The sequence below is a fragment of the Etheostoma cragini genome, chromosome 2, assembly GCF_013103735.1.
Source record: "Etheostoma cragini isolate CJK2018 chromosome 2, CSU_Ecrag_1.0, whole genome shotgun sequence".
Classification (NCBI taxonomy): Eukaryota; Metazoa; Chordata; class Actinopteri; order Perciformes; family Percidae; genus Etheostoma; species Etheostoma cragini.
In genome coordinates this window covers 8784740-8809701 of record NC_048408.1, presented here as the reverse complement: position 1 = coordinate 8809701, position 24962 = coordinate 8784740, and the positions used below count along the sequence as shown (strand labels likewise).

The window sequence follows — 24962 nt, the reverse complement described above, 5'->3', positions numbered from 1 at the left end:
ATCCCGGATTTGAGTTCAGTAAGGGCTTTTAAAACCATGGCATCTGTCTAAATGTTGTGAGTCTCAGTTCAGTCTATGTGCACAAACAGACACTACAGGGTGAGAAGATGGTTAAGGATGTGGGGGAAAAGGGGAGAGAAGGAGTAAGAAAGGAGGTAAGGGGAGGAGTGTGTCTGGGTGTGGGACTGTCATCTCATTGGGGAGAGTAGCTGTGGTGTTTTGATCGAAATCCAGCAAATGTGGGAGAAGAGAGAGAAAGGGAGAGAGAGGGAGAGAGAGATATTTCCACCCACCCAACAAGGAGACACACTCATAAACAGCAGGCAGACGGAGTGAGAGCCAGAAAGACACAGGATCTTAGGACAGCAGCAGTTCAAACAGCGAGGCAGACAAAAACAGAGAGTTTCATTGAGAGAAGATGTTTTATTAAAGGGGAGGAAAAGTTACGCTGACACACTCTCATAGACACACACACACACATACATAGACACACACACACACACAGACGCTTTAGTTTAGTAAAACATAGAGCGTGCCACCCAGACAGACAGACAGGAACCAGCTAAAGCCAACATTTACTACCATTAGCTAGAGAGGACAAGTCTAATAAGTACACACATACTAAACTCTTTCTCCCCACGTCTCACACACTCACACAAACACGTACTGGTGCTAAGTGTGTGCTATCCAGTGAGAGGAGCAGGGCTCATCGATCCCTACAAGTAGAGCATCAGGGAGGAAGGAGCAAGCGAGTGGATGGATGCCTTTTGCAGACTTAGCGGCCTGGACCCTCTATGGGTGAGTTTGTCATGTGTTCACTGACCTTGGACTATTTCCTGTTTGTGTGTGTGTGTTTCTTTGCCAAGACCAGATAATGTTGAACCATATCTAGATCAGTTATAAAGAGTTTGACATTTTAGGTGCCTCAGGCAAGTTTTTATTGTCACAAAATGCATGCTCATATGATATAAACCAATGTTAAATAGTAAATGGTCATGCAAAAGTTAGTTTTTGTCTTCCTGAGCCTGCATTATGAGCAGCCACGGTGTACAGCCACGGTGTTTACACGTGTGTAAATTTAAATGCATGACACATTGAGATAATTGTGATAACGTTCGCTCACTCCTGTTAACTTGTTTAATAGTCAGCATTGATTGATTTAGGGGATAATGCAATTAGCATTGGCCACATTAGAATTATGTTCTTGTGTCCTTGTCCATCAACTATGCTGCTCATTAGCAGCTTAGGTGGTCAGGTTATATTTTTTAGGAGAGTGGGTTAGGCTAAAATGTTAGCTGGCAGCACTAAACAGTACAGGAAGAAAATCCCCATAACATACACGTTGCTGACCTTCTCAGTTTTCAACCTGTACGCGTGCGAATGCATTAGAAATTTAATCTAAAGCTAGTCTGAATGGGAGATTTTACCTTTGATGCATGTCAGAGTTGCGTTTACCGTCACTCTGCTCTGTGATTCAGCACAATGAGATGCTGAGAGGTGGAGATGCGTCACACTAAGTGAGCTGTTGTTGATGGAAAGGCTTTTTAGTCTTGCATATGAGCAAATCTCCACATGCTAAATCCCGGCTCAAAGGATGGCCTGCTAGAATGCCAAAATTAAAAAATGCACTCGCTCTCAACTTGCCCTTTCCTTTCTCAGTATTTGCTCAGAACAATGGCTATCAAACTGTCTTGAGAGAAAGTAAAAGTAAACTAAGTGCAATCTTGTGCAGGTCTCTTTTCCTTGTAGCTTCAGAAGTGCAGATGTGATGTTCTTAGCTATTCATCACAAAAAGGATGTTTTACCAGCTGGCTTCAAAGTGCTTTCAGTTATTCACTGTAGTAATCAAACTTTCACATACTTTTGGAAAAGCATCATTCGCACAGCCCTAGGACAGAGAAGTTGATTTATATGGCTTTAATACTGAACTGAACTTGCAGCTCAGCACTAGAGGTTTGATTGAAAGGGGCCAAGTTAGGAGCTAGCAGTGTACTTTCCTCTTAAATCAAGGCATCCTGTAATTGGAAAAAACAAACAAAAAGCAGATCAAAGTCAAGGGGAACTGCCAGGAAAGTGATCTATGCCTTCTGAAGTTACAGTGTCATACACGTCATATATTCACATTAGCATAATGCTGTTGTGCTCACGAGCAATGTAATGTTAAAAGATTCTATTCACAACCATAAAATGGCCTTAAGATTTCCTTAACTCGTTATGAGCCACTGAACTGCTCCTGATCTCTAGCAGATTTGCAGCATAGTAAAAAGTCTCTCCCACTTTTCACATCGCTGTGTTTTTCAGGTAAAAATAAACATCTTGCAGTACCACAGCATTTGGTATCTACTAGTTCACTGCAACCACTTCAGCCAAGGGTGAGAAACAGCATAAGTACTGGGAAAAATGCACAAGAAAGTGCTTGGAGGCGATTTGACAAATTGGATTTCTTACATAAAAGGGTTCTGTTCATCTGCCTGCCTCTGACCGCAGGAGTCAGAAGGGTCTGCGAAAGTAACCTCCCACTCACTGCCTCTCAAGAGATTCATCACTTTAATGGATTTTGGTACATCAGTGCTCCCAGAGACCACTAGTATAACGAATGTGCAAAATGGCGTGTTCATTATATAACCTAAACCACCTGTATTATAAAGAGTTAAGTTGGATTTTTTTGTGAGCCTGTGTGATTCGAAAAGGTTGCCTACAGTCAGACCATGATTCAGACCCTTGTGGCTTCAGAGGTTGGGAACAGTAGTGTTTGGTAAACGTGAATTAATCACTACTCATGCTGAGGCATGCTCCCCACAAGAGTCTCACCTGATGTGGTTCACCGGCAGAGCTGCGATACATAATGATCCTGCAGCTGCCACCAATTGTGGCCTCTGTCCCTTATCCCAGTTGGGACCCTACCAGCAGGGCCAGACTACTTCGCCATGCAAGAAGCTTTAAATTACTTCCTGTGGTGACTCCGCAGGGCAGCCTTGTTAGCACGGCCAGACACCCTGCCCCTCATTAGGCCAGTGAGGTGATAAACAAGGGAAGCAAGACAACAACAAGCCACTTAGCCCATGGTGTCTGTGTGTGTGTGTGTGTGTGTGTGTGTGTGTTTGTGTGTGTGTGTGTGTGTTTAAAGAAAACCTGCCTTTGCTGCTGTTACATAATCACAAACGTTTGGCAGCATTTGCTCAACACATCTCGTCTGCAGGGACTTTTATTGTTTATAGGCTTCATTATTAGTATAATCCTTGACCTCACATTTAAATGTGGCAACAGCTTACATTGTCTTACTCAAATTAGTAAAACAAACCAGAGATGTGATGAAAAAAATAAAAAAACAACAACCCAAAACTGACTCAGCTTTGTAGCAAAAGGAGGCCTCTTCCAACTCACACTCTGTCGGGATCGGGCACAGGCACATTTTCTGTTGACTTGATGTGGTTTTCACTCTCCGCTGCTTTAATGGATGAAATGCAGGACCTGCACCAAGTCTGAATTCTCTGGACACGGCTCTCCCATGCTCTGTCTGTCAAATGATGGATATAAAGTCTCCCTTTGACTCTCAGGTATATTCTCTTGATCTAAACTTCTGACTTTATCTTTGTTGTAGGACTGGAACCGTACGTGGTACACAGCCAACCCAGACCTGACCCAGTGTTTCCAGAACACAGTACTGGTGTGGGTCCCCTGTATCTATCTGTGGTTGCTGGCCCCTTTCTACGTCCTTCACCTCTACTGCCATGACTGCGGACGCATTCGAATGTCCTGCCTCTGCACCGCCAAGATGGTGAGACTTGACAAAGACTTTGGCCCCTTTCCAGTTTATTGTAAAAACGAAAAAGAAAAAGAAATACACTGGCAAATGTGACAGCAAAGTTTCTCCATTCAGTCTTCCATTGCTCTCCTGCCCTGCTCAGGTGTTGGGTTTCCTGCTGGCCTCCTTTGGCTTTGTGGAGTTCTTCTACATCCTGCTGGAGAGGAGCCAGGAGATTCAGCAGCATATGGTCTTCCTACTCAGCCCCATCATACGCAGCATGACTGTGGTAAATACTGTGACTCCTCTCTGATTTTGATATTCTTACCCATATCTGTCATTTCAATTTAATGATTTTTTTGAGCTGTTAAAAATTCAAACACTTCACACTTCTTGTGTGACTCATGCATTAGTGCGTCAAGGGTGGATGAGCAGCATCCTGCAAAGTGATGAATCTAAAGATCAAGGTCCATCTTCAACATGGACATTGGCTTAAGTCAGTTTGTAAACTCATCCACCTGAAACACTAGTCCATGTACTGTGTGTGTGTAGCTCATTAGTTCAAACCAATTTCACAAGTTTCTAGAGATAAGCAAACAGAATGTGCCCTATCATTTGTCCATGATCAAGTTTTAAGAGGTGATGAAATGAGAAGGCGAAAGGACAACACAATGAATTCCAATGACTCATGCAATTGTTTTTTTGTGAGCATGGTTAGTAATTTTTACAGAGTCCCAGTGCAGAAAAAGCTTTAACTAGTGAGCGGTGCAGCTGATTTGTAGCTCAAATCGCACATCTGACATCGCTCCTGTGTTGCTCTGGGTAACAGAGAAGTTTGGGAATATTTCAGCCCGTGTCTTGCTGGCTCACATGTCAATGTGCAGAAAAATGAAAGAATATATAGTCTATGTGTACCGTATGTTGGCCAGACACTGAGGTGCAAAGATGTATATCCAGGGATAGATTTATAGTGCTGCAGGCAATGCAAATATTACACCAGCCTGTAAATGCGGCCAGTATTTAACCACCACTCATCAGGCTTCAGAGTACATGTGTAGTGACATCAGCTACTGTTTGATGAGGAATCGGTGTACGTACATACGTGCAAAGTTTAAATACACTGAAAAATGTTATGGGTAGGTGCTGTGCAAGTGGGAGACCATATATAATAAGGAAAAGACGAAGAAGTATATAAACCAAAAAAATGTCCGATTTGTTTGATCTTTTCCAAAGTATACTATGTTTTTTTCCCCACATCATTGCCAGTGCAGGCCAATTTAACTGTGGGCATGACTCACTCATAAACTATAGGTGCACAGACAGTGCTTGACCAGTACATTTTTTCATTGATGCTTATCAAATTATGTAGTTGCATGGTGAGTTGTTCAGTAGTGGCAGTGCCTTGAATAATCATATGCTTTAAATCAAGCTCATTTGACAGACTTGCAACCTTTTTGTTCATCTTAAAAAAAACAACTCACAAAACCACTAAAGGTGACAAACACAATTGTAGCCTCTGTTAAAACTAATTACACAGAAAGGTTTGGTCTTTATATAGGCTACAGGTGTGCTGTTGGACTGGAAGTTTTGAAGCCAGTTTCTTCTTTGAGCGCCATTGTTCTGACCAAAACTGTATTTAAGGTGCAACGTGATGCAGAAAGGAAGAAAAGATAAAGGACAAAACATTCATCAAATTCATCTTGGAATAAGAACCTTATGTTTTTTATAAACAAAACCATATCCAAAATCCATAGTGTGCACATTGATTTGCTCAAATCTGGGGAAAAAATGACTCACACAACTCAAACGTTTAGATTCAAATAAGAGCTTTGCAGATTTATGCAGTTTAGATCTTTAATCTTTACAAACGTTGTTTGTCTCTTCTCCCTCCAAACATCTTGTGTCTGGAGTGGCATGTACAGTGGGCTACGTAACATTTATTTATATAAGATAAGGGCTAGTGTGCAATCAGAGAAATGTTTTCAGTGGCTTGTGTTGATGGAAACAACCCTGAGTGTTTCTCAGAACATTGATCCCACTCATTTTCTGCAGATTTTAAATGATGTTTAACTGATGAGTAGGAGCAAACAGAAAACGGGGGGCAGCTGGCAACATGGGTGGCATGGCAAGTTTAAAATGCTGTTTATCCTGAGCAGGAGTGATATAAGAATTACAACAAATGCAGTACCAGGGCGCTGAGTCTGGATAAGAAGGGTTGCTGTAGCCCGGTGAGCTGTATAGCTTTACCCACAAAGCTTCCTCTCTCTGCAGCCTTACACAGGTGCTGCACAGTCTCAAGTCAGACAGCCTTGCCCATCTGTGGTCTTTTCAGACTCCTGAGTAAATAGCAGCATGTTTAAGTAAAAAAAATCACTAAGACATCCCTATATAAAGGGATATATTCCAAAAATAGGTCATTTATTTTGAGGATGTCATTTATCAGACCAAGCGGACAGACAACAAACAGCTTCTCACTCGATTAAGATCGTGTCACCTATCTTTAAAACTACTTGCCAGGTCTATATTTATTAAAGGATATAATTTTCTTGATGCTGATTGTAGCCACCCACCACCACCACCACCCGTTCCTTGGGTGCAGGCCTGGAACACTGTGCTCTTGTTGCTCTGACTAACTTGTTTTGTTGCAATTCAACTCAAGTTAATGTATGGGAACAGTTTTCAGCCCACGAACGAATCATGGTCACTATTGATGAAAAGTACTCTCATGACACTGACTATAATCAGCAATACCATGACGTAAACGTCCTATTCCTTCCCCAGCGCTGCACACTTCCCATGTAATTATAAGGTAGGGGTTTGATTCAAGGCTCAGTGATAGACTTAGTTCCACCCACTGACTTCTACAAATATGGGCTGATGGTTTAAAGGAATATGGGAAGTCAGAGCGGAAGGCTAGGAATAGGAGGGTCCTGTCCCTCTGACGCTGACCCAGGGTCAGCTTTACGAACCCCTCACTTATGTTAAGGCTATGTGGGGCGGATGCAGCCTCAACCTCATTATCAGTTCAGGACATAAAGTACTAGCAGTTAAGTACATTAAGTTGTTACCATGGGCTTGGTGCTGCTGACTCCCATTGAAGACTTGAGTTGATCAAAGCTAGCATATAAAATCAATGTGCAGTATTAAAACCTTTTTTAACTTTTGGCGATAATCAAGTCTTGTTTGATTGTTTTTAAATCAACAATGGATCACATGACTAATGTAAAATGTATTGCACATAGTGATGAAAACAGAGAATTATCACTGTCTGCAGCTGATGTCTGCAGTTCCCATCAGGAACAGGATTTTCTTTTTTCATAGCATCTTTCTTTCCTTCAGGAGTTTGTAGAGACCAAATTAAAGCTATAAGAAGAGTGAATATTTGAAACACATGTGGGTGGACAAGGGCAAGACTCAAAAAGAATGCTTGTATTGTTTTACATCGGCTGGATGTGTAAAAAAAGCAACTGTTTGCCTATATATTTGCAATATAAACTATAAGGTGACAGTAATTCATTATTTACAGCTGGTTGTGTTCCCGCCAAGTGGCCAAAATCAATGAATGCTGCTTGGGTTAAAAACTGGTCATGTGAAATAGTGTAAGGTAAAAGCAACTCAGTAACTAGTACGTCAAGTAGTACTTGTGATTAGGACTTCATTACCTCTAAAGCATGTCAAATTCTTGACTGTTCACAAGCTTTGAGTTGCCATGGTGTCCCTGTGTTCGCATCCCCCCTAGGTGTGCTTTTGGCTCCAACATCCAGTCACGTGGACTGGAGACTCTAAATTCCCCATAGGTATGATTGTATGTGCCTTTCTGTCTGTATTCATCCTTCAATAGCCTGGCAAATATCAAGTGTGTAAGAAAAATAAATGAACAAAAGAAGAAATAAGCAGTGTGTCCCCACAGCAAGTAAGCGTGAACCCTGTATGTTGTTTATATCCAACGGTCCACATAAACATGTTCAGCCTCTTGGCCACTACACAGAAATCTGCACACATCTCCCCCCATAAAATGTATGAGGGTGTTTATGTGAAAAACTTATATAATAACCAGGCCTCTATGGCTTATAACAGGACAGTACTGTGGCTCATCCCAAAGTAACCAATGTGGTACTCCATGAAACCTAAACCTGCTTTCTCCCCACTTGGTGATGAGCTGGCATGACAAAGTGACGTCTCACTTGGCCAACCACTCAGAGAAGGACCAATTATATCGTGGTTCAACGGCAGATGCATGACTCCTCTGATTAGGCCTACAGACAGCCACGTTCAAACACTGAATCAGGCCTATATCTTTTACAGAAAGTATGTAATAAATAAGTTTAGGCAATGTGTATAGGGCATCCGGAATACCATACATGTGTCGTTTCCTTATTGGCGGAAGTCAGCCAAATCAAATCTGTGCCTGCGGCCAGGAAAATCCCAGAAACCCAAGTTCTTTTACTAAACCACCATTGGCTGCATTAGATCCGAGTAAATAGGATTATACCCTTTTTACTCTGTTAAGAAACATTGGCATCTAATGCAGGAGAAATGATGCTTCATTTTTCTTTGCCTGAATGGCATTTTGGAATCAAGTCTTTCCCAGAGCAACAGAGCAGCTCCATCTTTACTAAAAGATTCAGCATAAAAAGAAAAATAGCTTGGTTCAAAGTTTAGAACTGATGGTAATCATAAAACACTCATTGGTATGTCAACAAGATTTCATTTAGTTCCAAAAAAGCAATTCATACATGGTTTCCTGTCCTTGTTGAGTCGCTCCAAGTTGTTTTAAAACGTGGCATCACAAATTTGAGTGCTTTCTGGCTCAAGGATAGTCATTTCCTCTCCTATGCTGCAAGAAGCCTGCCTGTGAACTCTTAAATTAAGTATTTCTGTCTCTCTCAATCTCTAGATCTTGGCCTTATGCATCATCCAGTTGGAAAGAATAAGAGGCTGTCGTTCCTCTGTATTCCTCTTCCTGTTCTGGGTCTTGGCTGTAGTCTGTTCCCTGGTGCCTCTCAGAGCGAAGATCCAGCTGGCCATGGATGAGGTATGTCTTTAGCTGATTATTAAATATAGAGTTTGAACACTATATCATGCCATTTATTAGAAATATGATCACGGTGTCCTGCTGTATACATGATGCTATTTATTCCAAGCATCCAAAAACTCTCTATTGAAAAAAAAGCAATAATCCGAAGCCAAAGTGAATGTGTCAGGGTTGAACTCAGTGAACTTGGAGTGTAAAAACAAGATGCAGGGATATCTAATCAGGTCCACTCCTACCCATAGTCTAGACGCAAGACTCCAGCAGCACAGTTTGAGATATACCCTGTGTCAACAAGAGTTTCTGTTTCATCCCCCAATGTCAACCAAGGTAACCAAAGGTTAACCAAGTGTTGGAGGATGACACTGCCAATTCTGGTCAATCCTGTGTGTGTTTAAGTTTTTCTTTTCTTCCTGCGTGTCGTGTCAGACACTGCAATCATTGTTGTATGGGGTAAGTTTCTATTTAAGCGCACGCAGCCGTGGGGCAGTCGCATTTGCATTTCTAAAAAAAAACACACAAACACACACATCCATATTTCTGTTTTATCGTCCTCAGTGTGACATTCCCACACTGCTTGGGGGAGAGTAATGATGGCCCTGGGATAAATGCTGGTGAGACATGGCAGCCCAGGGTCAGACCAGAGGAACGTCAGCGCTGTGTTTATGGGCCTACAGTGCTGTAAACACAGCCAGATGGAAATCTATGCATCCTCACATAACGCAAGGCCATTTACAATTTAGACACAGATGTTTTCATTTCATTCAACCACACGCGTGCACATAGGATAGGTGACCACACATATATTTCACGACCATATCGTACACTCTTATAAGAGTATCACAGAAGCTATGGTAGAAAATTTAAGAACTATCCAAGATATTTTCATGAGTGGATGCTACAGACCAGACCACTCAAACCACTAAAATGTTTTTTCCTAATGGGCAAGGGACATGGGACCTCTCCTGCAGGCATGCATCATAAGGATGCATTGTGTCTTTACTCCCACTGCCAGAGAGGGAAGAAAAAAGTTTCGCACTCCAGCTTTAAATTAGCACAAAGACGGAGAAACGGCTACCCTGGCTCCGTCCAAAAGTAACAAAATCTTTCTACCATCGCCCCTCCACAGGTCACCAATTAACCATAAAAACGTGTACAAAAAAAAGAGTAAAAACAACCCTTTGTGGTTTTAAGCCTCACTTGTTTTTGTACAAATTGAACAAACAAGATATTATGTGTTCATAAGTGAGTTTTTGAGGTGAAGTAGGAGGGGTTAGATTTCTCTGACCTTTGGACAGAGCCAGGCAAGCTTTTTTTCCCCCGTTTCCGCTAAGCTACACGGCTGCTGGCTCTAGCATTATATTCGACAGGTGTTTTTGTATATGTGTTAGGGGTACAGTATGTCATGTAGAATGTTTAAGTATGTATGCTGATACCCGTACTATTGCAAGACATTCAAAAAAAAAAAAAAGTTATTCTAGATCAATAACACAAGAGCAAAAGTGTTACAGCACAGCTCCTGTACTGACACGTTTTGTAAATATTTATAAAGAAAGTGTCTAATTATTGCAGCATCGGAGTTGACTGAGTTCATGTTTGAGGACCATTGGCCATTCATAGTCGCTTGACCTAAGTTTTTCCCACCCACTCTCTGACCATGACCCTGTTTTTCACAGTGTGGCCGGATCCATTTGACCCCCACATATCTCATTTCTGGGCACAGCATAACATATTCACAGAAAGTGGTTACTGTTTACTATGGCTCTGACTTTCATGCAAAACCATTCTGCTGCACAACAGGCTGGCTGTGGCAGTGGCCCTGACCCAGTGGTCAAACAATGCCTCTGCCAAACCCCAATTTCTGTACGTCAAGAATGACATGCGACTCCTACATTTCTCAAAAGTCTCTAAGTAGTTAATATTGCAGCTGCACGCTTGATTGAATGTGAGGGTGCTCGTTTGTAAAACCACAATCTCCCTATTTACAGATACGGGCTCTTAGCGTGACTGAGAGGCAGATTTAACTATGGCTTCATTTATATAAAGAACACCATTAAAGGCTTTGGGGTTTTCACTGATTTAGTTTTAAGGTCCAAAATTATCTTTATTGTGTTTGTGATCTTGATGTACAAACCATATCCTCTCCTATACATTGTGTAAGCATGGGAAAAGCCATGTAATTGATTTTCAAGTTGTTGTGAAAGTGCACACACAGCCACAGTGAAGTAAAATGACGCTGAATGCCACAGGAGGTTGTGTGATTTGTTAAGTAATGTTAAAAGTGATGAAACAACCAAAACACATTGATCAAATTTGTCTTGATTTAAGAACACTGTTATTTTTCTGTGGCATGTGCATGGCCACAAAGGCAATTTATTGTGTCCCTAGCTCAAAATTAGAGTCTAACTTATGAAACTTGTCTGGAATAGCTCAAAACAAATAAACGGAAGGATCATTTGCTAAAGACTGGTATTTTTCAGTCCTTCAGCATCCTCCTTATTCTGTGCTTTCTTATTCCACAGGGCATTACCTCGGACATTGTACGATACCTCGCCTTCTTCTCCTACTTCACAATCCAACTGGCCCAGCTCTTCCTGTGCTGTTTTGCTGACCAGCCTCCAGAGGGAAAACCCGTCTTGGAAAAGGTAGGCAGAGGAGAATGTATCCAGCTTCCGTCAAAAACAGCCCGATCCAATACCCAAGGACAAAAAAGCCGAGCTGAGCAACTATCTTGTGGTTTTCAACTTTTGTTGTCAAGACATTTTTCCCTTTTGGAGGAAATGATGTGATTCACCTCCGTCCCTCCTTCCACTCTAACTTCACTGTTTGGCTTCCTATGAGGGGAGTGTGAATGTGTGAATGTGTGTGTGTCGTTCTCCGGCATACCAAGCCAACTCACTCACTTCAGCGTTGGACAACACCATGACCGCTGCTGCTGAGTCCGTGACCACACAACAGCACATCCGTTACTTAATACAGATCTCACTATCTCATCAAACATTAGCCTGACGACACTTTCTCAAGCTTGAAATAGAGAGTTGATTCAGGACAGCTGACAGGTGAATGAAAATTAGCTTCTAATCAATCAAACAGACGTGTGACGTCTCATATTTCCCTGGTGATAAACAATCAAAATAGCTGGAAAAGTCCCTAAGAACTTCTTGGCCGGTGGTGAGGAGGCTGAGGGTGCAGAAGCCGCAGTCTGGCGTGGCGGACACACCCATTGGTCGTTCCTTGGTGTGTCCTCCTCGTCTTCCACCACCTCCTCCTCCTCTCCGCCCCAAGCTCTGGTTAGAGTTACTCACAGGAGGAGAGGAAGTGAGTGGGGACGAAGAGCGAGAGCGCTGGTAATGAACAGAGCAAACACTCTGGTGAGGGGGTGGCAGGGTGGAGAGATGCCATAAGGAATGCGTGAGAGAACAAACTTTCTGTGTGTCTGCATGTGTTTGTGTCTATGCACTTGTTGGACAATTTGTGATGACACATTTCCGCTCTGTCTGCACTAGACCTCAAAACGTCATCTTCCTCATGCGCTAACACGTAACTCTATTTATCGTGTAGTGTGGGAGTTCATGGCCTCTGCTCACCACAGCAGACCACCGTACCTGACTGTACACACATAAGCATCATTAAACACACTGCTCACAAGTGCACCATTCAACCATCACCCAACGGCCTCTGTAAAGCTGTTTATGTCCCGAAGGCCTTAAGTGGTGAGAGATTTACCGCGTAAACAACACTAAGTCTGGTCTTTAATCTGTTGCAGAATCCATGTCCCGTAAAAGATGCCTCTTTTCTGTCAAAGATTCTCTTCTGGTGGTTCACTGGGTAAGATTGGTCTTTAAAACCTCTCATTTTTTGCCTTTTGGCTGACTCACTACAGCAACAGTTTGTACTTGTTTACAATAATATGTGTTTTGTTTACGATTATATGTATGAATCATCCTCCTCAGGCTTGTTGTGAAAGGATATCGCACTCCGCTGGTAGCAGAGGATCTGTGGACCCTGAGGGAGGAAGACACGTCGCACAAGATCATCTCTGAGCTGGAAGAGGACTGGACAGATGAATGTGCCAAACTTCAAAAGTGAGAACACTAGCTGATTGATGTCTGTTTGACAATTTGGGCTTTTACTTTCATAAAGTTTGGAGGCTAACAACAGAGTAGATTAACGTCTAAATTTAAGAGACTAAACGAGACCATTGATCTACAACCATTGAAACTGCTCTATGTGGCTGTACTCAGGTTCAGCTGGGCTTTAAGCTAAATGCTAACGTGCTCACAGTGACAATGCTAACATGCTTAATTTAGCTTATTGCATGCTAACATTTCCTAATTAGCACAAAACACAAAGTACAGCTGAGGCTGGTGGGAATATTAATATTTTTGCAGGTATTTGGTCATAAACTTGAGTTCCAAAAAACACTACATTTCTCATAATGCAACCAATAGCATTATGTTAGTTGACCCTCTCTGCCGAATGCATTCGTCAATCAAACTCCATCAAACTCCTTGTTTTATGCTCCAATAATCCTTCTGACATCATAACCCTAATGGCATCATCAGGGTAACAAGACTTGAAAGCTCCATCTTAACCCACAGAAGACATTATATGGAATACTACATCTTTTTTTCCAATATTATGTAGTACTAAATAGATTTTTAGCATGCAATCTGCCCTTTAATGAGACCCGTGATTGGCTGTTTAATCCTCTAAGTTTGTTAGTAAATAGTTGTAGCACGAAGAAACGTGCAGCAGAAGGCAAATATTCACAAAGAAAAGACGTGCACAATGCACACATTATCTTTCATGTTTTCTCTGGCTTATATAGCTATTTTGACATAGGCCTGTAATCCAAAATTTAGTGTCTGGCTATTGTCGAAGAGTAACAGCCAAAGAATTAACTCCATTTTATTACAATGTGGTCAATTGTCAGCTTGGTGCTGGCTGAATTAATCACCCGAGCAGAGCATCACTTAGCCATGATTGCGGCAAATTGAAAACTGGGACTGGGCTAAGAATAGGTCCAAAGAGGTCCCTTGAGGACATACAGTACCATAATGTCAAGACAAGAGCCTTGTGTCAAAGCTTGTTAACATGACCCAGCTCTTTGAAGATCCCTCGTTGACTCCAATAAATATGTCATTGAATAATGCCTTTTTTTGTTTTACTGTTGGTGAATTCTTGAGGTCACCAGTGATGGTGTGAACAGCAACAGAGGTTGTTTTTCTGGTCTGTTTTACATTAACGACTTGAAAAGCGCCAGCATCATGTTGGGGCATCTCTGACACAGATGTGTAGTCTGTAACTGCGTGCGTTCTCTACCTCTGGCAGACAGGAGAAGGACTTAGCGTCGGGTGTGGCGCTGGGGAGCAGACTACCAGACCAGGCACAGCTCCTCAGGAAGCTTCACAAGGAGCAGAGCTCTGGCTTCTTCCTACTGAGGGCGCTGGCACGCAAGTTTGGTCCATACTTCCTGACCGGTACCCTGTGTATCATATTCCACGATGCCTTCATGTTCGCCATCCCCCAGGTGCTTAGGTAAGACTTACAGCAAGAGAGCAAAAACACCCAAATCTGCTTTACTTGATAAAACAAAACAAAAGTTCTCAACAAAACTGCTTATAAGAAGGTTGCTATTGCATGTAACCTTGTCATTATATTTGGAAAGAAATGTTGAGTTTTTCAAATATAACTTTTTCATTACTCTGCATCCCACAGACCCAATGGCATTGCATGTCCTGTATTAAAGGAAAGCTGCAGCCAATATTTGCAAACCTCAGCTCAGAATTAAATTACCTGGACGGACTGCAGTCCAGGGGTTTTATTGCGGTTTTTGGGTGGTGAACTGTCCAAATTAATTCAGAGATTTAACTGAAATAGCCTACATGTTCCTGCTAGAATTTAAAGAAACATGTCTTTAGCAGATTGGTGGAACATATATAGATATATTATGTAACTGTGTAAACAACTCTTTGTTTATCACCTCAGATATCACCTTCATTGTCCTATTTTCAATAATTCTTGACTCAGATAATCAAACAACAACAGAAGCTGGCAGCAATGAAAACAGGCCATGGCCACACAATCCCACTAGCCAGACTGGAATGTTGTTGTTGCACAGCACAGAATCAGTGGAAGTGTTAATTACGGTCATGGAGCTGTGAGCAGGAAAAGTAGACGAGACCACAGGCCTCTGTGCTGCAGTAAGGCGGACAAGAGGAGAGGGAGAGGAGTCTCTATATGGCAGCAATGCTGTCGGACCACAATAAGCGAGCCGCTGGCCAAGTGTGAGAGCAGCCCGGCCACAAGCTGAGCACTGTTGTGCAACCCGAGCTGCTTTGTGCGGACCAGCAAGCCAGCAGCCACAGCAGTGCTCAAGGCCATTGGTTTAAGGCACACAATGAAAGTCATAAAAAAAACACATTCAAAAAATCATGTTGACATGGGGAAAACCTGTCTGTGTCTGCTTTGATTTGTTTCATTCATTACTCTCCAGGTAAAAGCTTACATAGAAATAGGGTTTTGAAACAGTATAGTCCTGACTCTTACATGCAGAAGAAATTGAGGTGTGTGCCAACTACTGATTAAACATCCTGATTAAGTATTTATCTCTCCCTCCTCAGTCTTCTTCTGGATTTTATGAGAGACGAAGACGCTCCGCTGTGGAAAGGCTACTTCTACGCCACTCTAATGTTCCTGCTGTCCTGTCTCCAGTCCCTTTTCAACCATCAGTACATGTACACCTGCTTCACAGTGGGAATGAGGGTGAAGACAGCTGTCATGGGCTTGGTTTACAGGAAGGTGGGTGAATCTGTATTCATGGACATGTAGCTGCTAACCTAAACTGTGTTTCTCCTTCCAGGCAGGAAAACAGTGTATGATTACCAGCTTTTACCTCAGATGAATGATCGTCGGAAATCTTTACAAGGGTGTAAATTTATACTGGATAACTGAGTGCTAAAATGTCTCTGTCTCTTCTGTTGACAATCCAGTCTTTGGTGATAAACAGTGCCTCCAGGAGGACTTGCACTGTGGGCGAGATTGTGAATCTGGTTTCGGCAGACACTCAGAAGCTCATGGACTTTGTGGTGTACTTCAACGCTGTCTGGCTGGCTCCTATTGAAATTGCTCTTTGTCTATTTTTTCTCTGGCAGGTATGTCTGAAATGTTTTCACAATGCCGCTCATTCGTGCACAACTTAATTTGAACTGAAAGGCCCTTGACACTATTTCATTCTTTGTTTTGTCTAGCATCTTGGCCCATCGGCATTGGCAGGAATTGCCACTGTCATTCTCATTTTTCCACTCAACGGATTCATAGCAAAGAAAAGAAGCAAGCTACAGGTAAAAGCAGTTACAGGAATCCTTCACACTTTTGCTTCAGTAGCCCTGACACATCTGGCATGTTAGGTCAGGGATGCCACAGCTGGTTTAGATAGTGACTGAAGAGCCGTGTGGGTGTTTGGCCTGGATGGTACATTCTCTCTTGTCCTTTTGATGTCTGCCCCATATACCGTGTTTGAAAAACAATGAAAGGAAAGGGTGGGCAGTAGGAGGACATCATTTTTCATTTCTTTGGAAAAGCAACAGACGCTTCTGTAAATTTGAATGCCAATTTAATCGAACTTAGTCTTGAATGCAGCAACCGCATTCCTGGCCCTTTGTTGTTTCCTTGTCATAAAAATCACAAAAATGTAACAAGCTATAAATTCTTTCTGAATTAAACAAGTTTTATGATGTTCAGGAAAACTACTACAGCTGTAATGACAGCGGACAAACCCATGTTCACAAATGCATGTATTTGCTTTGGTCTGGTAATTGTCTTTCCACTGTGCCACAGTTTCAGCTTTGGGTAGCTTATTTATTGATAATAAAACCTCTCTGTCTGGCCAACAGGAGATCCAAATGAAGTTCATGGACGGCCGCATCAGACTGATGAATGAGATCCTGAATGGAATAAAAATCTTGAAGTTCTATGCCTGGGAGAAAGCCTTCCTGGAGCAGGTTTTGGGCCATAGAGAAAAAGAACTCAAAGCCCTGAAGAAGTCTCAGATCCTTTATTCCATCTCCATCGCATCCTTCAACTCCTCTTCTTTCCTGGTAAGAGCTCCAAATTGAAAGAGCTACTAATGAAAAGGCTGCATACAAACCTCAAACTGACAGCGTTTGGTTCACTGAGCGTTGTACAAGGTCAGTTAGAATGGTAGCTTGGCAACAAACGAAACAAAACATGAAAGTATATATTTGTGATCTGTTTTTAAAGATTCATATTCAGTAGGAACAAATGGACTTGGAGCTGAGTGCCACAGACAGGGTGGGGAAGTAAGAGTGAAGTAAGAGAAAGACTAAGGCATTGTTGTTGGTTTTGGTCTTTTCAGGAGATATATTACTGACAATTAGAGAAATTTATAATTACCCCAGCCTTATCCTTTAAATTGTGTCTCTAAAGATCATCCATTACACAAGTTCTTTCCTGTAAAGGTAACATTTAGCATCTTCTTTTCCCTTCAAGATTGCCTTCGCCATGTTTGGAGTCTACGTGACACTAGATGACAGGAACGTCCTGGATGCACAGAAAGTTTTTGTTTCAATGGCGCTGATCAACATCCTGAAGACCCCACTCAGCCAGCTTCCATTTGCTATAAGCACAACCATGCAGGTCGGTGACGTTTTAATTGAATATGTGGCATTGCTCTGAGATGTTGTTTTTTTATCTTAAGTGCCTACTGGTATATGTTCATGCTCTCATATGATAGATATAGATCAGTTAACCAACCACTGACTCTGTTTCAGGCTATGGTTTCACTCAGACGTCTGGGAAAGTACCTGTGCTCAGAGGAACTGAAAGTGGACAATGTCTCAAAGGCTCCATCGAGTTCTGGTAGGAACCCCGCCCATATATAAATGTGAACATTAAATGAATAAAGTACTATTCTGCCCTGTTTAATTTCTACAATTTGTTCTCCATACTGCTAAAATCATAGGCTGTCATAATCAATATAAGCAGACCGCAAGATTTTGTTGTTTATACGTGTGGAGTACCACAGCCTTGTATGGATCATATGCACTGTCACTTCCTGGGTCCCTGGCTGACTGGTAGACAGGGTAATTATGGGATGTTCCCATTTAGTGGTTGAACGTAAATCAAAGCATGAATTCAGACATATGATTCATAGAGAAATAAAAAAGGAAAATAATGCAGTTCTCTGTCTGTAATCTGTCAACACTTCCTAAGACAGCTTGTGAAAAAGCAACAGCTCTGTAATTTGTGTGATTAAGCAAATTCACTTGTAATTACGCCCAGGCTGCACTCTGACGAGTAACTTCAAGGGGGAATTTTGTTTTGGAAGTTTGTTTGCGGCTCAAGTTGAAAGAACGTGTCCTGTCTTCAGTGTTTATTGCAGGTTTTGTCTATTTTAGTCAACCTTTCTTTCTTGTTTAGATGGGGAAGACGTGGTGATAGAAAATGGCACTTTCAGCTGGTCGGCAGAGGGTCCCCCATGTCTTAAAAGGTAGGAGTTATAAAAAAGAAAATAAACGACAAATTCTACAGTTAAAACAAAGAGAAACTTACAGGACACTTTCTTTCTTTGTTGACAGGATCAGTATCCGTGTGCCACGAGGTGCTCTCGTTGCTGTGGTCGGACATGTGGGCAGTGGAAAGTCCTCTTTGTTGTCCGCCATGCTTGGTGAAACAGAGAAAAGAAGCGGCCATGTCACTGTTAAGGTAGTGAGCTTATGTTCCATGTGCAAAGTTATATTCTTAGTTGAGGGTTTCATTTAATAAATATTGACAGTCTCTTTTCTGTCTCCACAGGGCTCTGTGGCGTATGTGCCCCAGCAGGCCTGGATACAGAATGACACAGTCCAAGACAACATCATATTTGGCCGTGAGAAACTGAAGACATGGTACCACCGGGTGCTGGAAGCCTGTGCACTGCTCCCCGACCTGGACATCCTACCTGCTGGAGATGCTACAGAAATTGGAGAGAAGGTATGGAAATAGGGAAATGGAAATTATATAAAGTTTTGCTTCAATGTGATTATATCTAAAATGTCAAATGATAATGCCCATTCAGGGACTGAACCTCTCAGGTGGGCAGAAGCAGAGAGTAAGCCTGGCCAGGGCTGTGTACAGAAAGGCCGATGTATACCTCATGGATGATCCGCTGTCTGCTGTTGATGCGCATGTGGGTCAACACATCTTTGACAAAGTCATTGGACCAAAAGGAGTCCTTAGAGACAAGGTAATACACGTAACAAAGCCAATCCGGCTGCAAAGAGGCAAAATCTGGTTTTACAATGCCTAAACCACATACAAGCATGTGGCATGCGCTATTGTTATCATAATATGGAAACCTCCAATTTGCTGACACTTGTTTTGAAGAAAGCCTCAATTTAGTATTGGATTGTGCTTACATACTATTTTTCGGACTTTTTGCGGCTTGCTATGAAGACCCGCATCCTAGTGACCCATGGGATGAGCTTCCTGCCACAGGCTGACCTCATCCTTGTTCTGGGAGATGGAGAAATCACAGAGTGCGGCTCCTATCAGGAGCTCCTCAGCCGCCATGGCGCCTTTGCTGACTTCATTCACACCTTTGCCAGCACAGAGCGAAAAGAGAGTGCAATTCAAAGAGGTAAGAAACATTCCGTTAAGAAAATGTACCAATCAAATAATCTTCAGTGTGTGCCGAAGGGAGAACTAATATGTCATAAACAGTGGTCTAGAAATAAATATTCACAATTAAAAACCACAAAAAAATCCTTTTCTTGTAGCTGGTTCCAGGAAGTCCAATGCTCGTCTCAGCATGGTTGACTTCATGCCATTCTCCAGAGACCTATCACAGGAGCAGCTCATTGGGTATGTAAACAAACTCCTAAATATGTTTGGCATCCTAGCATCTTCTTTACAAAACTGACCTCTGGCCTCTCCATATCCTCCAGGGGTGACACCACAAACACCAACCTGCAAAATATGGAGCCTGTGTCTGAAACAGACCAAGAACAGGTACCAGAGGACTTGGGCAAGCTAACGGAGGCTGACAAGGCCCGCACTGGAAGGGTAAGTGAAAATTAGTGGAGTGAAATTGGGCATCAGTGGCCCAAAAATCAGTTATTCCAGGTTTAATGACCATAAACATTAAATTGCTAATACAAACCAGGTCATCGAATTCCTTGACATTCTACATTTCGTGTTGTTCTATTACAGGTGGCGTTGGCGATGTACAAGAAGTACTTCAAGACCATCGGCTTGGCCATCATCATTCCCATCGTCTTCCTGTACGCTTTTCAGCAGGGCGCCTCATTGGCCTATAACTACTGGCTGAGCGTGTGGGCTGATGACCCTATTGTTAACGGCACCCAGAGCGATGCAGACCTGAAACTGACCGTGTTTGGAGCACTGGGCTTTGTGCAAGGTCAGTTAGTTAGTTTTGTGCATTCTGGTGGCTCAAACTCTACAAATGAACAGACAACATTGGTTGGTTCAACTCTGATTTGATCCAACATCTTTCCCCTTCTCTTCAGGTATCGCCATCTTTGGTACAACTGTCGCCATCTCCATCTGCGGCATCATTGCCTCTCGCCAATTGCACATTGACCTGCTGATCAACGTGCTGCGCTCTCCGATGTCTTTCTTTGAGTGCACGCCCAGCGGCAACCTACTCAACCGCTTTGCCAAAGAGATAGACGCCATTGACTGCATGGTCCCTGACGGCTTGAAGATGATGCTAAACTACGTCTTTAAACTCATGGAGGTCTGCATCATTGTGCTGATGGCGACGCCGTTTGCAGCCGTTGTCCTTCTGCCTCTGGCTTTCCTTTACGCATTTGTCCAGGTATTCCCACCGCCAATGTTTCAACACACCACCAATGACTTTGATCTTTGTTTGGTCTTTTAGAGTTTTGTGTTCAAGGTTGCTCAGCAAAAGCTGGGTCCCGTTATGGTGTGTTATTGGAAAGCTCCGGGCTCCAAAATCAACCCTGCTGATTTTGCCATACACTTGTGTTTTGTTGCCCACATGCTGACATAGATGTTACACACATTCACTATGAATTTTGGGAAAAGCCCTCAGCACTCCCCACTGGTTTCAATCATTAAAGCTTGTGTTTTACTTTTCCATTGTGGGCTACAGAGCTTCTACGTCGCCACATCCTGTCAGCTGCGGAGGCTGGAAGCTGTGAGCCGCTCGCCCATCTACACCCACTTCAATGAGACAGTGCAGGGCGCCAGCGTCATCCGGGCCTTTGGCGAGCAGTCCAGGTTCATTTTGCAGGCTAATGAAAGGGTCGACTTCAATCAGACCTCCTACTTCCCCCGATTTGTGGCCACCCGGTGAGATAATATGTGATTATAATATGCTTTCATTTCATTTATACATCCATTTTGCTCAGTTATAGTTCAGGAGGAATGGTGATGATTCATAGCAACAAGAGTTGCTGTGATTGCTTTATGTTACGTGGTTACATAAAAATGACTTCTGGCTTACGTAAAGAAGATACATTTTGGTACTTGCCTGCCCACAGCTAAATCAATGTCACATCCACAGGTGGCTGGCAGTCAATCTGGAGTTTGTTGGTAATGGTGTGGTCTTAGCTGCTGCCATTCTCTCTGTGATGGGAAAAGGAACCCTGAGCCCGGGCATAGTTGGTTTGGCTGTGTCACACTCCCTCCAGGTAAGAAGCTCTGCCCACAGCAACACATTCTCACACAGTAGTTCTGGACTTGTGCCAATACCCAACTAAAAAGACAGGCAATTCCATACAACGCACAGTATTGTGGGACTTCACTACAGTTGCATGCTGCATGTGGCAATTACAAGTCAAACTAGAAACAGTGGAATGTAAATGCAATCCATTTTTGGTGCAGGAAAGAAATTGATTTAAAGTAAACCTCATTGTGTTTGATATTGCAGGTGACTGGAATCTTGAGTTGGATTGTGAGATCCTGGACTGATGTGGAAAACAACATTGTGTCTGTGGAAAGAGTCAATGAGTATGCTGAAACTGCTAAAGAGGTCAGTGTTCCCGCCACAAACACACATAAACAAATCACTGCTCAGGACATTTAATCCATCATTGTACAATAAGAATTAAAAAAAAAAATCTCTACTCACCCTTTCCTGTTGTCCAATTCAGGCGAGTTGGAGTATTGAAGGCAGCTCCTTGCCCCTGGCCTGGCCCCAGAGAGGTACTATCGAGTTCCAGGACTACGGGCTGCAGTACCGTAAAGGCCTGGAGTTGGCTCTAAAGGGCATTACCTTGCAAATTCATGAAAGAGAGAGGGTGAGTCAACTTTCAATTTAAACCACTTTTAATCCTGGATGAGTGAAATTGCTTGAATTGCAGAATTTATGTCCTACTTAAATCCTGACAAAAACATTTTTTTTTTCCAGGTTGGAATTGTGGGTCGGACAGGAGCTGGGAAGTCTTCACTTGCCCTGGGAATCTTCAGGATCTTAGAGGCAGCAAAGGGAAAGATCTTTATAGACGGAGTCAACATCGCCGACATCGGACTCCATGACCTCAGATCACGCATTACTATCATTCCTCAGGTGAGAAAGTTGTAATAACAGAAGCTGAGGCCTGGCTTTCATCATATAAACTGTGTGCAATAGCTGCAATCCCTATTGAATAAGCCATTCTAAATTGTAATAATTCTCTTACCACTTTGGGCCATTCGGCAATGAATAACATCTGCTGTCCTCTCGGCCAGGACCCTGTGCTGTTCTCAGGCTCCCTCCGGATGAATCTCGACCCCTTTGACACCTACACCGATGAGGAGGTGTGGAGATCACTGGAGCTCGCTCACCTCAAAAACTTTATCTCTAATCTGCCTGATAAACTTAACCATGAATGCTCAGAGGGAGGAGAAAACCTCAGGTATACAGATAGGACTGATTGTAGAATGTAGATAGGGGAAACAATTATCCATTTGTTTTGCTTAGTCAGTCATCACAATATTATTATGGGCATATCCTCACAAAGCTTCAGATGGAATCTAATATATGTGATTCTATCCCTCTCCTGTCTGTGTAGTCTGGGTCAGCGTCAGCTAGTGTGCCTGGCCAGGGCCTTGCTAAGGAAAACCAAGATCCTGGTTTTGGATGAGGCGACAGCTGCTGTGGACCTGGAGACAGACACACTCATCCAGTCAACAATCCGCACACAGTTTGAAGACTGCACCGTCCTGACCGTCGCTCACCGCCTGAACACTATCATGGACTACACAAGGTGCGTTACAGTTGCAGCAGTCAATATTTGGTGTTATTAAGTGATAAAGGATTAATGATCATTTGGATTAACAATTATACATTTGAGTAAGTTATCAAGTAAAATACTAAATATTGGTGGTTACAGTTACAGTTCTCAAATAGTTTCACACAACTGTAACCTAAATACCTTTTGACTGTTTATCATTTGTCAGACAAAATAAGCTATAGAAAGCCATTACTTTTACTCTGGGAACCTGCAATTTGACTTTATTTTTGGCATTTTATAGACAAAAAACAATTAGCACAAATTATATTATTTTGTAAAGATATGAAGTCTGAGTTGCAACCCTACAATCACCTAACCACATTTAATCAAATGTTAATCACTTGCCCAGTTGTAGGCCTGGACACCTTAAAAATCCAAAGCCTTTTTACACACAAATATATGTTAGATCAGTTGTAAGAAAAAATGTTGGCTCTAAAACCTATCTTCCTCCTTTTTCTCTGCTTAACAGAGTGATCGTCATGGACAAAGGCCACATATCTGAGATGGACTCTCCAGCCAACCTCATCGCACAGCGGGGACAGTTCTACCGAATGTGCCGGGAATCTGGGTTGATCTAGGTCTTCATAGCATGGAGCTGGTGTCCAGCTGTACAGATGTGGCACCTTACTTGTCTGGCTGTCCAGCACACATTAAATCGGGCCATTCCTTTGTGGCAGCTCAAAGCGCCTCTCCATGGGGGCATTGTCAATTAATCCAAAGAGCATCTGCTGACGCAGTCCTTATTTGTTGGTTTTTATCACACACAGACATGCTGTCCTAAAGACATGGTTAACCTCAGATGATGAACATTCAAAGGAAAGCTACAGTGGATTGAGTCTCCATCCAAGCTATTGATATTCTATATAGAGTAGTGGAGTCAGTTTATTCCAAGGAAAGGATAAAGCCAAGAGTGCCACAGATCTTAAGGATTTTCATTCTCTTTTTGAATGGGAGGCAATATTATTTTTGTAGTTTTTGTGTTATAAAGCACATGATATATTTTTTGATGTTGTCTCAGGCTTAAATGTTAATGTTTACTTACTGTTTAGCCTTACTGTTTATACCAAAAACAAGGCAGAAAAGGTTTATTTTTTTTGTCAACTTGTCCCAGAAACTGGGACAGGAAATACTCTGACACACTAACCTTCAAAAGGTCCACCCTGGCAAACGCAGGAGAAGAGAGGTTTTCACTGCCTTCAAAATCTGAGCTAGAAGCAGCCAATGTGGACTTGTATATGTCACAAAAAAAGGAAAACATTGAAGTGAGCCAAGACATTAGCAATCGTCCAACTATGTTGCGGCCGTTGTTTATTTCTGTCAAAGTAAACACATAAAAAAAGTCAATAGAGACCTTGCTGGTCCGATTTAACCTGACGCCGGTAGTGAAAACCACCATGAATGCCTCTTTAAAACAATGGTGATATATCTCTGTGTGATTGTGCCTCGGCCTCCACCACACAACTCAGGCCATATGCAGAGAAGAGTAAAATCAGGATTGTTCTTATGGTGCTGACATGACAGACTGTAAATAGTCCACATTGCCCTTTACTTTCTTCAATGAAAGAACTCTATGAACTTTTCAAAGAGAAGAGGCATTTACAGTTGTTGTCTTACTGGTTTAGACAATATATTGTAAGAGAAACCTTATAGTTTATTTATGTCATATGACAAAATGTATTAAGTGTCCTTAAGAGTTTGAGGATTGTATGATATTTATACTTTTTATAACAAGCTTGTTCAATTTTTCACTTTTACTGTTAATGTACTGTCTTGTTCCGTACATCATGCTGAATAATAAAATGTATTTGAACTTACAATGTGGTTATGCTTATGTCTTTGTAAATGAGTTTAACAGTATTGACGATCATTTTTAAGGGAGTTGGGCTACATTTCTATATAATAATACACATTACACTCATCA

At 42.3% G+C, this 24962-nt stretch overlaps 1 protein-coding gene across 1 annotated transcript; it reads left to right on the top strand.

Moving 5' to 3' along the window:
- The first annotated feature begins 217 nt into the window (after positions 1–217).
- Positions 218–24858, top strand: abcc6a (ATP-binding cassette, sub-family C (CFTR/MRP), member 6a). The gene is made up of 31 exons (XM_034898505.1): positions 218–798; positions 3602–3778; positions 3909–4034; positions 8643–8780; positions 11300–11422; positions 12544–12605; positions 12731–12862; positions 14112–14318; positions 15404–15581; positions 15773–15934; positions 16031–16123; positions 16676–16879; positions 17292–17438; positions 17573–17660; positions 18222–18291; positions 18380–18506; positions 18597–18773; positions 18859–19026; positions 19236–19419; positions 19559–19643; positions 19727–19844; positions 19992–20199; positions 20309–20619; positions 20917–21116; positions 21331–21457; positions 21697–21798; positions 21920–22066; positions 22177–22335; positions 22497–22663; positions 22820–23014; positions 23511–24858. The coding sequence occupies exons 1-31, from the start codon at positions 757–759 to the stop codon at positions 23617–23619; spliced, it is 4533 nt and encodes a 1510-aa protein (XP_034754396.1). The 5' UTR covers positions 218–756; the 3' UTR covers positions 23620–24858.
- The last annotated feature ends 104 nt before the right edge of the window (positions 24859–24962 follow it).

Bases quoted from the DNA above. Each gene is read 5' to 3' on its own strand.
- abcc6a (XM_034898505.1), top strand. From the start codon at position 757: ATGGATGCCTTTTGCAGACTTAGCGGCCTGGACCCTCTATGG. The intron at 19,644-19,726 runs GTATGTAAACAA...CATATCCTCCAG, and splicing joins TCACAGGAGCAGCTCATTGG to GGGTGACACCACAAACACCA. The intron at 22,067-22,176 runs GTGAGTCAACTT...TTTTTTTTCCAG, and splicing joins AAATTCATGAAAGAGAGAGG to GTTGGAATTGTGGGTCGGAC.